The sequence below is a fragment of the Dipteris shenzhenensis genome, chromosome 32, assembly GCF_047967505.1.
Source record: "Dipteris shenzhenensis isolate YYH24624 ecotype China chromosome 32, Dip_SZ_1.0, whole genome shotgun sequence".
Lineage (NCBI taxonomy): Eukaryota > Viridiplantae > Streptophyta > Polypodiopsida > Gleicheniales > Dipteridaceae > Dipteris > Dipteris shenzhenensis.
In genome coordinates this window covers 537,288-550,351 of record NC_141627.1, presented here as the reverse complement: position 1 = coordinate 550,351, position 13,064 = coordinate 537,288, and the positions used below count along the sequence as shown (strand labels likewise).

At 44.3% G+C, this 13,064-nt stretch overlaps 1 protein-coding gene across 1 annotated transcript; it reads left to right on the top strand.

The window, feature by feature from the left end:
• Nucleotides 1-219: 219 nt before the first annotated feature.
• LOC147880151 (uncharacterized) lies at nucleotides 220-1,298 on the top strand. Its single transcript, XM_087371035.1, has 2 exons — nucleotides 220-725; nucleotides 831-1,298. Exons 1-2 carry the CDS (start codon nucleotides 396-398, stop codon nucleotides 1,059-1,061), a joined length of 561 nt encoding a protein of 186 aa, XP_087227161.1. The 5' UTR covers nucleotides 220-395; the 3' UTR covers nucleotides 1,062-1,298.
• Nucleotides 1,299-13,064: the final 11,766 nt, after the last annotated feature.

Genomic DNA, 13,064 nt, shown 5'->3' with positions numbered 1-13,064 from the left:
CATTATTAAAGGGCCCCCAGATCGACAGTCAACATCAAAATTCTGTCGACCCCCGCTGTTGACGGGTCCATAGGGCTTAAAACTTCCAACGCTCGGGTCCTTGAGGTGGTTCTTAGAATACGGGACACTCTACCTTGGTTTTTCCGGGTTATTTCGTTGGCCGACCTGGTTACAAAAGGCGTGTGGGCTTTAAGTAGTTGTAGTCCATCAACGCGCTTGAAAGAGCGCGTGAAGGCGGATCTACAATCTACAAATTCAAAGCTCCATTCATTCTTCCATTCCATTTCCATCACCTCCAGATTCCATTCGCTGCATCATCATCATCATCATCATCATCATCGTCCTCCTTTGATTTCCTTCCTCCCAAGCAATCTCTGTAGAGCTCTTGTGCGATCATGGGTCACCACCATCACCACGAACACCACCACCACGGCCACCATCACGATAGCTACGACGCTCCCGCCCATTACCCCCCTGCTTCCTATCCCCCACCCCCTGCCCCCCTGCCTTACGGATATGGGGCTCCCGCTCCTTACGCCCAGCCCGCCCTCGGCTACGGTTACCAACAAGAGCAAATGATTCCTTATGGTTATGGCGCCCACTCGGGCCCTGGATATGGTTACCAGCAACAGCAAATGGATCATGCTATCGCAGAACAGCATCGGCACAGCCGGAACGAGCACCTGGGAGAGGTAGCTGCTGTAGCATCAGGCGCTTTTGCAGCGGTATGTCCCTTCCCTCTTTATCGGAATCAGAACATCCCATCGGTTTTTTGGCGTTCTGTCTTTTCGTGTTCGATATCATTGATTGCTGTCTTTGGGTGTTTACAGTACGAAGCCCACGAAGCCAAAGTGGATCCAGCCCATGCGGGCAGGCATAAGCTGGAGGCGGAGGTTGCTGGGGCCGTGGCTCTGGGTTCGGCAGGCTATGCCTATCACGAACATCGGGAGAAGAATAAGAGTGAGCATATCATTGAAGATCTGGCCGGAGGAAGTCATCATCACGGCCATAAACACGAGCACGGCGACCATAAGAAGAATCATCACCACCACTTCTGGTGACTCATGCACGCTTGATCCAACGTTTGTTCGAATTCTGAAGGCTTCTGTCTGCATAGCTCAATGTATTAACATACACTGGAGGGTGTTGTAATCAAGCCATGCTTCTTTCATTCGAGTAAAGATTTTTTAATGTATAGACTGTTCAAACTAAACTTAATTGCCTTTTTCTCTGGAAAGATGGGGCATGAGAAATTTACATAATCGAGCAACCTTTCAGTACGTCTAAGTGAACTTGGAGAAATGGTGGAACTTGCACCCACTTTAGACAGACCTATAATAAATATACGCGCCTCATAATTCTCTCTGTGACCTTTCGAATCTCGATTTCAATGTCAGCTTCACTTGTCAGCATAGCTATCAATACCGACAAGGTCCACAGGGCTCTAGATGTCTTTGCCAAGAATACTCCTATGCCTGCTTGGAAGGTTCTCACCTCCACCCTCGCAAAACCCAAGTTCCAGGCATGCAATCGTATTCAACATATAATCACAGGGAGATTACATACTGTCTTCACAATGTTCTTGCTTTCTGCAAAAATAAGTCATATACCTCCCAAAAGTCTCTTGCCAACATATTATTTATGAGTTTTGGAGACAATGCCCCACCTAGCACTAGTCACAAACCTATATTCTTCCTCAATTATGATTCATGAACACAGCCTCGTGGTCTGCTTGCGTCTTCACCTTCAAAAAGGATTCTGATCACTCAATATCAGACATGAGCACTGTCACTTTCTAAGTGGCATTTCCCATCTCAAGAGTATTCAAGGTAATTACTTTTGAATCACCACATTAGTTGACCAATTAACAAATTCATCTCCCTAGAAGCTCTTTTTCTTTCTATTTGCCTTTTTCTTCTAGCAATCTCTCATCATATGACCGGGCATGCCACAATATTAGAGTTTCTTTTTCTTTTACTTGCTCTGCTCATTAAAAGAAGTTAGAGCCCAGTAACTGTCTTCTTGGGCTTGCATTCCTCCGTTTTGCCTGTATCTTTGCCTTTATAATTAGCGGTGGCATTAAATGCCTGCCTTCTCTTTGCTAGCACCCCGTATAGTCTCTACCTTGCTTCCTCCTAGATCAATGGGACTGAGGTCTGTAAAAGTCAATGTCTTCGATCTAGAAGGTCATCACCAACCCATTGTAAAGGCAATTTACTGAGCATGAGGTTGGCCAACTGATTACTATCCACCTTCTAACCAACAACAGCCACTTGATCCTTTTGGTCATGCAGAATTATCCTTGGATGCAGACGCTGCCAGTTGAATGTGCAGAAGCACTAAATCCAGTCTTTTGTATGATCACTAGGAGCACCTCAACATCCCTAAGCACAGACCTGTAATTGCATTTCAATCTGCAGCTTTAATGATCTTCCATGTTGCATCAACAGGCTTCTTTCCACTTCTTCAATCATCTCCCACAAAGCACATGCAAGCAAGTGGCTCTGGATCTTGATCTTCCAAATCAGATAGTTGGTCCTGTCAACATATCTACTTTACCAAAGTTTCAATTGCACATGCGAGATGCCATGTGACAATGCAAAGGTAATTTCCACTTACAAGCCTTGTCACAGTTTCACCAAGAAGTTGCCTTCTCCTCAATTGTCAAAATCAATCTCTGAGTCGGCTGGCTTGATCACCAAGGCATGCACCTCCTAGCTTCAGATCTTGCCTTTCTTGGGATTCGGACCTCACTTCCCTAGCTTGTTACCGTGGCTTTGATACCATGTTAGAGAATCTAGGCTTGTACCACAACACCTTGCTACCTAGCGAGACCACATGCAGCAGCAGGACACAAAATCAATGAAAGGATTTGGACCCATGAAATGGCTGACCAGGCCTGTGGGTTTTAGATTCACAGATTGCCAAAGATAGCAGACTGTGGCTGGGCTACTTATGCCCCATACTTGACCCCTTTGTTGCATTCACACAGCCTCAGCCATGGTCTTGAATGGCCTCAATGCTCGTCATATTCCACCCCCACATGGGCGCTATAGTTGCCACTGTAGCTGGCTCCAGATCTGCAATAGAGCTGCCCTACCTTTTCACATGGATCTTGCTGCCCATACAACAGCAAACCTCCAGCTTCAAGCTCTATTTGCTACCAACGTGGCAGCCTTACAAATAGCCGTGTCAACACATGCTCATGCTGTCCATGTCAGCCGTGATGCTGACCCCTCACTGAATTCTGTCCACCCAGTCAACGCACCCCCACATGGAATCCCTCTTATACCCCAATCCTGTGCAGGCTTCATGTCCCAATGTTCTCCTCATTTGGGGTCTTAATGAACCATCTTCTCCAACAAAGTAGAGGGCTGTGGCATCAGCTCCTCGACATTGACCAAATCATCAAATAAGTGACTAACCGCCACAAACTTGGTCCTCCATTTTTTCCTATTGCACTGATTTAAAGGATACTGTTTAACCTGTTCCTTCCCTGTGCCTCTTTTGCTTGGGCCCCAACTTGTTTTCTGGGTCTGAAATCTCCTTGTCTTGATTAACTTTTGCTAAGGAGATTTTGTTAAGCGTATCTTTATCTCTTTCAGTGTCTCCTAGGCATTTGAATAATTTCCCCGCAAGTGACTTGAGCTAGGCTACTATTTTTTTGTGCACTTGCGGGTGTGGAGCTCTTGCTTTTCCTTGTTGTTCTTGGCTCTAGTTGCTCTGATGTCATCATGGGCCTTCTTTTGGTGTTCTGGCACTTGATTGTACGTGTTCCTGTTTTTTATAAATTCCAAGGTTGTTGATCTTTTGCGATGAGGCATCAATTGGTTGTTGCAGTTTCTTGGCCGTGTTAGCTTGCTTCTCCCCTTTGTTATTCCCGTTCGTTAACTTCATCTTGGAATTTACATTTTTTGTGTAGAACTCTTACAAGGGTCCAAACTTGGTTAGGGTTGCTTCATATGGTATTAGACCCAGCTTCGAGCGTCCTGATGTGGTAAGGGAAAGCATAAATTCCCTTGGGTATGCTCATCCTATGAAGGATGTACATGTCCCTGACAGTAGCGGCTGGATGAGGATTGAATAGATCCTGGATGGATGGACAAGCATAGTTGCGAAAGCATCTCCGTGCATGAGGTAAAGCTGATTTCAAGGTTTTGGGACAGCCTGGACTGAACTTTGTATCACAAAGAAGGTGAGTAGTGTAGTAATCTGCAACACACCTTACTGTTTGTGCTAGAACGATTGGCTGTGGATAATTGCAAAAGGGCTATGTGTTGGAAGGTAATGCTCATGGGAGGCATCCATTGCCCTAACGTTACTATGTTGCACGTGATTGGCTGGGTGGCATAAGTCTAGATGTTTGATTGGACCATGCAATCAAAGAGCATATGATTGGCTCCTACGTGGCACTAGATCTTCATGCAGTGATCGTAGTCGAGTCGGTTGGCAGCTCTCAGAGGGTCTGGCTCCTATGAACACGGATGGATGAGTCTATCTCGCTCCTTTTTGTCGGCTGCGCAGGCTGAGCGTGTGTGTGAGTCTCTGAGATGTCGTCCTTCTTTTGTGAGCTCCAACAAGGTCAGTAGACCTGAGGAGACAGCTATGGCGGTTCTTTTTGTGTTAGTCTAGTGTGGTTCTTAGTTAGAGATTCGGCGAATGGAATTTTTGGATTGTGTAGGTATGCTCATGAGTCATGAGTGAAGAGAAGCGTGATAGTTCCTCAATGTTTGAGACAGCAAAAGCATATGCCACAGAGGATAAAAGAACGACAGGTTGAGATATTCGGAAGGAGAGAGAATGCAATTATTGTGGGAAGCTGGGCCATTTACACCAAACAACGGGATGAAGTGATGAAGCCAATAAAAGGTAAAGAGAAGGCACACGCAGTTGAAGACAAGGAAGAGAGCGCAGATCTGGTGGAGATAGAAGGCTTCACCGATGCAGATTATACGTTCTGAAATTTCTCGGTCCTTTGTAGACACTTAGTATGATACTGTGAGCTAGTCCTTTTGTAGGAAGTCGCAGTGAATGGCCTTTTGTAGGCAATTGAGTAGAAGGATATGTCGTATGGTCTTTTGTAGACAACTCTTTCCTGATAGCAATCTTTATTTCTGGTCTTTCGTAGACACCATTTTGGCTGTGGTTTTTTGTAGACGGGACAATGCAGCTCTTCCCTCCCCATTTCGGCTGCGGGGGGGATTGTTGGAAGGTAATCCTCATGGGGAGGCATCCATTTCCCTAAGGTTACTATGTTGCACGTGATTGGCTGGGTGGCGTAAGTCGAGTTGTTTGATTGGAGCATGCAAACAAAGAGCATATGATTGGCTCACTATTGCATGGTTTACTACGTGGCACTAGATCTTCATGCAATGATCGTGGTCAAGTCGGTTGGCAGCTCTCGGAGGTTCTGGCTCCTATGAACACGGATGGACGAGTCTCTCTCGCTCCTTTTTGTCGGCCTGTGCAGGCTCAGCGTGTGTGTGTGAGTCTCTGAGATGCTGCCCTCCTTTTGTGAGCTCCAACAAGGTCAGGACTCAGTAGACCCGAGGAGATAGCTATGGCGGTTCTCTTTGTGTTAGTCTAGTGTGGTTCTTGGTTAGAAAGAAAGAAAGTCATATTAACGTCCGCAGGAGACCTCATGGGTCTATGGGACAAAGTACAAAATGTCAAAAAGACTTGCAACATTTGGATAAGCCAGAGGGTCGAGGAGTGCACATGGCATCTCAGCTCGATTATTATATCACACTGATACATACTAGGACAATAAAACTAATAGAAATGGCCTTCATAACATCATTGTTAGATTGAGAGTCTTTAGGTTTAGATTTGAAATCTCTAATTAGTGTTGTTCCATCTCGATACACAGCCCATTTTCCAGGTTTACCTGCATCCTTCATTTTGGTGAGCTCGACACTCCTCTGCTTGAGCTGAGTTAAGGTGAGTTCCTCAGAGATCCAAATCCTGGTGCCCTTCAACTTGTTTGTCTATCGAAGAGTCTTAATTCTTCCTGCTCTCTCCTTGAAAAACACTTGTATTTGCATTCCTATTTGGGAGACACAGCTGATATCATGATGATCCAACTCTACTTGTGGTATTTCCTTCTTGAGACATGCAATCCTCTCGTCTGCTGTGTAATCCTCTTCTTCATTAAAAGGGCCAAGGCAATCCTTGGGCAGCCCTCCAATGCGTAGTATCTTCTTATTGTGTGTTATAGCCTGCTGCTCTTTTACTTCTGTGTACAGATCTGCTTTGTTGAGTTTGCTGTCCGCAACAATGGCCATCTCTTCCTTGGCTGAACTCACCTGACTGTTGATCATTTCCTTGACCTTGGAGACAAGAGTTGCTGCTGGTGGAGATGCGCTGAATTTCTCCATAGCTTCTGCAATAATTTATTGCTTGCCTCTGTTCTCCATTTCGTTCACCTTTTCGCTAAGAGCTGCAACTAGCAGCCTGAGCTCTCTGACTTCATGCTCCAAGTGGTAAATGTGCTCCTGAGGGTGTTGCTGCAATGTCGGAGTAAGAGGGCTTACTGACAGGGGTCGTGGTGAGAGTCTTCACCTTCAGGAAATCCATGGTGGGCTTGCATATTCTCCAAGCCCTTCACTGAAGCTAACCCCCCAGGCTGAGCCAAGGGCTCAGCTCAGCCGGGGGTAACAGGCTGTACGGAGGCGGCTGCTGCTGTACGGACGACAGCGACGAGCTGTGTATGGTGACCTGCTGTACGGCCCGCTGTACGGGCGGTGCTGAGAGAGAGAGAGAGAGAGAGAGAGAGAGAGAGAGGCTTAAAGGCTGAGCGGGGGCTGAGGCAGAGAGGCTGAGCGAAGGGGAGGTGAAGTGGGTGAGGGGTGGCTGAGGCGGAGAGGCTGAGCGGAGGGGCTAGCATGAGAGGCTAGCGAGAGAAAGAAAGAAAGATAACCGAGACTTTAGCATATTCTTTTGTAGTAACTGCAAGTCTTGCAATATATTACAACCCTTCTACTTTTTCTCTTGAGTTATTACGTGAGCAATTCTTCTTCTCGGTTATCGTTTCACGAGAGAATCTGTGATCTTTTTGTGCAATAGCGTGATAATAATCTCCATGCAATTCTGGTTCAATTAGCATTCAGACCAAAACCAACACTATGCATTAGGGGCTTGGCTTGTTCAAGCAAGTATGCGTTGCCTATAGACTCATGTACCTTCAGCGAATTATTAGCTTGTGGAGCTGGTGACAAAATGAGCAAGCAACTGGATTTTGCTGCCTAATTTGAGGCTCTGAGCAGCATGGAATAGCTCCGTTCTATTCCTAGAACCTGGCTCAAGGTGCAGGAACCTGTTAGCATCAACAGGTAATGATTTTGCTGATGAAGAAGGTGGGTTGGCTTGGGCTGGAGCAGGTCTGGCAGGGCTGATTCTTTTAGGGGAGGAGAAAACTGCAATCGTTTATTCACCACTACTCTCTGAAGTCGTGGCCTAGTCTAGAGAGACAAGTGGGACAAGGGCTACTACTAGAGAGTATGTGGAAAGAGTATGTGGAATAAAGAAAGACACATTTTGATATGTGGAGAACCAGAAGAGATGATGTGGAGTAGAGAATGTCATAAGGCACGGTGATGTGTAAAGGATATATATATATATATATATACGAGGCCCCCCATTGTATTATTGAAATGACATTGGAATAGATTGGATTGAGTGTGACCATCTTCTTGTTTCCGTCTTAAGGATTTTCTTGTATGCTTTGAGGCCCTGTAGCTTATACCTTGATCTTGTGTGCACTAAGCTTAGTGACCCTCGTATCTTATTTTTGATTAGTATATAGCATATTCTTCATATCACTATTCTAATGTAACAATTTCTTTTATTTGTACATATTTTAAAGTTTTAATCATTGTATTGTGGATTTACGTGTTTGAGTAGATCATTAGAGAGTGTCATTTGGACATGATAGAATATATGTTACATTAACATAAATTGACATGGACTGTTGGTGGATATCGCTTGTATGGATGGTCATGCATATTTCCCTATTCTTTTAGTTGTGTAGTGAATATGTGCAAGAAAATACACATTTAGCAGTTTTGTATTCGGTGATGAGCTTCCACATGTTTACGTTTTTGGATTGGTACATGAACACATGGCATGGGATCCATAAACACTACGTCCATGATGATGGTGGACACAATAAGCATTGAAATAGGTGTTGCAATATACATGCTGTCAATCGATGGTCCTGGAGAGAGCAAACAGAATAATGAATTACTGTGAGCGATTTCTGAAACTTGCAGCTGTCCTATACCCCTGAGGGGTAATCTCTTATGGGCAATCGTGTTGGAAAGCTGAGTGCATGCACAGCCTGCTGCAAACCCCGGGGTTTTTAGAATGATTCTGCCTAGTTGCCCGTTGAAACCTAGAGCTGTGCACAGCATCATGGAAGATGGCAACAAGTTTTGGACAGCCAATCCAGACAGTGACATGCTTGAAGAATCGCCTGAAAGCTTTGCTCTGCTAGCATCTACAGTTTGATTGAGGATAGGGGCCTCACTCTCTTTCTAACCTACCCATGTGACATCAGGAGATGTTGGCCTCCAACACATGTGAGAAGTGTAGTGGATCTGGACAAAAATGGAGAGAGACAGAGAGAGAAAACCTCACACTCACAATTGAGAAGAAGCACAAGAGACTGCAAGGGATCTTAAGACAATGGGCCAGCCCTTGCTATAGGTGGGGCCAGCCCTTGCTATAGGTGGGCCAACCCCTACAATAGATGGACTGACCCCCTTCTTGCCCATGGGGACTACCACCGCTAGCCCCATAACGGGAGCTTCCCTCCTGCCCAATGTGGGGGCTTCCAGTTGACTGGCCGACCTAGAAAACTGCCCAAGAAAGGGCTGCCATACGAGAGGCTTGGCCCCTTCTACCTACATGAGGCTGACCCAAGGCCTAGGTGGCTGAGTTATAGGTCGGACCACCTCAGTCTCTAAAAGGGCTGTTGGGGCCTGGTAAATTACCCCAAAGGGTAACTCCATAGTTGCATCATGACCTACCTCCATCCCACGGCATCCGTGTCCTGTGCGTCATCAACACAGTTGCAAACACGTCCAAGGAAGGCCTAGAATAGTGCAGAATCCCATTGGAACACCCTCAGTGCCACCATGGGTTGCTCTGAGGTGGGGCCACTGTAGGATCTGTCTTAAGCCCTACCCTATCTACCCTCATGAGGGCAGGCATGAAGGATCAGTGAGATTGAAAGGAGCACGTACAAGGTACAAAGTACAAAGGAACATCCCTGGTCTTCCTTACTCCAGGTGTAACAACAGAAGGAATACCCAACTCATCATCAATGCTCTGCTCTGAGTCACTAGATTCACCATCCACATAAGAGTGACCTGCATTTACATCAAACATGGGTTGATCTACCTTCTCTTTTTCTTTTCGTGATACCTGCGTACCACTATCTGCATTGCTTTGATGAGATTCTCTTGATCTCAATCTGCCTGTCCATAGCGAAGTATGTGAACCACTGCTAGAGGACACTGCAGGTCCACTGATATTTTGTGACTGCTGCATTGAATTCTGTGCAGCATTACCATTTTGTGCATCTATATCAATCATCACATTTACTGGTTTATACCAGCTGCTCATCTCATAAAAAACATCTCTGCTCACTGTAAACTTACGAGTAGAAGGGTTATAGCATCTATACCCTTTCTGCTGCAGAGAATAACCAATAAAGATGTACTTCTCAGCTTTTGGATCCAACTTGGATCTCAACTCATCTGGCACATGAACATAGGCAATGCAACATAAAATTTTCAAATGAGAAATGTCTGGTTTCCTACTAGTATACATCTCCTCTGTCGTCATGCCATATATTGCTGCAGTGGGAGTCCTGTTCATTATGTAAACTGCTGTAGCAACTGCTTCAGTCCAATAATAAGTCCAATAATAATCTGGTAGATCTTTTTCATTTAGGATGGCCCGAGATACCTCTCCAATATGCATGTTTTTCCTTTCTGCAAGTCCATTTTGCTGTGGGGTATGACTGCATGAATATTGTTGCTTTATGCCATGCTCTTGCAGGAACCTTGCAAACTTATTTGAGAGGTACACTTCCCCTCCATCTGACCGTAGGTATTTTATTTGCAGGTCTATTTCTTTTTCAGCCATAGCTTTAAAAGCTTTGAAGTGCCTAAACACTTTACTTTTTTTTTTCATAAAATATACCCAAACTTTTCTGCTGAAGTCATCAATAAAAGTGACAAAATAGTGACAGCTTCCAATAGATTCAATAGTCTACACATCAGAGTGGATTAATTCCAATGGCTTTTTACTCTCTTGAACATGCCTAGGAAATGATTTCCTTGCTTGTTTTTCAAATTGATAGGCTTCACAAACCTTATGCATTTCTGCAACCTTGAATTTAGGCAATCCTGCAACAATATTTTGAGCTTGCATTGATTTAAGTCGCTGTATATTAACATTATCAATGCGTTTATGCTAGATATCAATATCTGTAACTACACCGGTCCCATGTGCAAACATTGCTGCACTCAATTCAGGCATGTCCGCATCCAACGTAAACATCTTGTCCTTTTTCTTTCCTTTTGCTATCAGGTGACCGTTATTTTTCATATCCTCAACAAAGCATCCATGAGGATTAAATCTGACCTGCAAGCCCTGCTCAACCATTTGACCAATAGAAACCAGGTTCTTGGTGATGTTTGGGACATGAAATACATCAGACAGGTATTTCTTTTTCCCATCCTGCATTGACAAAGGAATTTTATCAATCTGCACAATAGGATGTGCAGTATCATTACTAGTCTCCACAAATCTTAGTTTTTTTATTTTCCTTGTATCTTGCATCCATTCTGCATGACCTGTCATGTGCTTTGACGCACCTGAGTCAACATATCATACATCATTTCGTTCTTCTGCACTTGTCACAGAATTGGTCATATGCTGCACCATAAATAGATGCTCATTTCTGTCATCACCCTGTCTACTAGAAGATGCATAATTGTCTTGCTGCAATTTTTCATTCATAATGTCATTCTGCTTTTTATAGCAGTTCTTAGCCATATGACCCATTTTACCACAGTAGTAGCATTCAACATTGTTGTTTGCATTTTGGCCTCTCTACCATCCACCACGACCTCTTTGGCTCCCCCTGCCTCTAGAGTTATTACGTCCTCCTCCATAGGACTGGTTTTCTTGACTTTGCTGCATATTCTGATTTCTACCATGGCCTGCAGATCGGCCTCCTCTACCTCTGCCTCTACCTCTTCTAGCATTTGAGTAGAAGACAGTTTCTTTTGAAGTTCCTCCTGAAGAAGATGCATCTCCATTTCTCTGCTCTTGAGAAATTAGAAGAGCAAACAACTCTTTAAAATCAGTAAATTTTTCACGGACGGCAATGGATGTCCGGAACTGTGCATAATCCTTTTCTAGACCATTCAAGGTCACAGAAACTAGATCATCTTCCACTGGCGACCCAATGGAAGCAAGTGCATCTGCAATTTTCTTCACCTTCATGTGGTAGTCATTGATGCTCAAATTTTCTCTTTGCACATTGTGCAACTCTTGTTTGAGCTGCATTTTCTTGGCTTGCGTATTTGTGCTGTACATTTTTGCATCCTGAATATGCACAATCATAGAATCCGAAATACTGATAGACAGCCAGTACATAACTTTTTTGGCTCTCTCATGTCATCCTTTAAATGCCTGTATTTCCTGTTGATTGGGAACATTAGGAAGAACTGGTTCTTGATTTTCTGTAATGAACTCCCAATAGCCTTTTTCCATAAGGAAATTCGTCATTCTAAACTTCCATGCTTGGAAGTTGTTCTTGTCAAGCTTTTTTGTGACAATCTGTGAAAGAGAATCAGAGGCTATTACAGAACACTGTAAAATATTCTGTCACTGCGAAAAACACAGCTTTTGTCTCACATGGGCAGATCTGTAAAACTGACGAAAGTGGTATTTGACCACACAGTCACTTCTTAGTGACGATTTTGCTTCAACAGGCAACAAGCATGATTCTGCAGCTCCTAATATCTCTGGACGTAGGCATACGATGTAATTTTTGCGATAACTTTTCACCGACCAGCAGAGCAGTGGTCGCACAGCAAAAACAGGGCCTTTTTCTGAGTGCTTGCGAAGAACTTTCGCCTTTAAAACGGTCTCTGAAATGGCCTCGAATCAGAAAAATACTGCGCTCAAAATCGCGCTCTCGTCACATCGCGAAGGGCGTCTCAATTTGAGACAGTGCACTCTTGCACTTCTAGATGTGCTACCTGCAGAGATTTGCTCCTAAACTTGAAGTAGGAAAGCAACACTGGTTCTCTTACCAGGACATCTCAAACTTGGTTTGCTTTCTTGAGCTCCTTACCACGAACAAGGCTCTGATACCATGTGAAGATAGTGGGAGAGAGGGAAGGAGTCTCACTTGCGGCTTTCTCACATGCACATAGGGGGAATACACACAGGTGGAGGTTGAGAACAGTTTTTCTCTTCTTAGTTGTGAAAGCCAAAAGAACTCTAGTACAAAGAAATAGAAGAATCTTATATGTGGGTCTCAAACCAAACTCAACTAACTAAGGTGGCATACTAATTGAGCCACGAACTAGAGTAGATAAGGATAGCTGTCATCCAGCTATTATTCGTGGGCGGTGTACCAACCGCATCTGCAGCTAACAAGTCGGTGACATAAATGCACAACGGTCACCCTGGCATATCGCGAGTGGAGCTTGATATCTCAACACTAAATCTTCAGGAGCTCATGAGAGAATAGTAGCAAGAAGAACACAAAGAAACTCCTCCTGAATTTGCTAGGACATGACGTTTAAACAAAATACATATACTCTACCACTTAGCCATACTCATAGCTGCCTTTGTCCAATGTCATCCAATCCCCTCAATGGGTAAAATGGTCATAATCTCCACGTTAATCATGATTTATTTGCAATTTGATTTGGGGAACAAAAAATACATCTAAAAGCCTAGGACGCCAACTCAATATGTATTATATTACTACCCTTGTTCAAAATTTAGGGTATCGGGAGACACGTTGCATATAA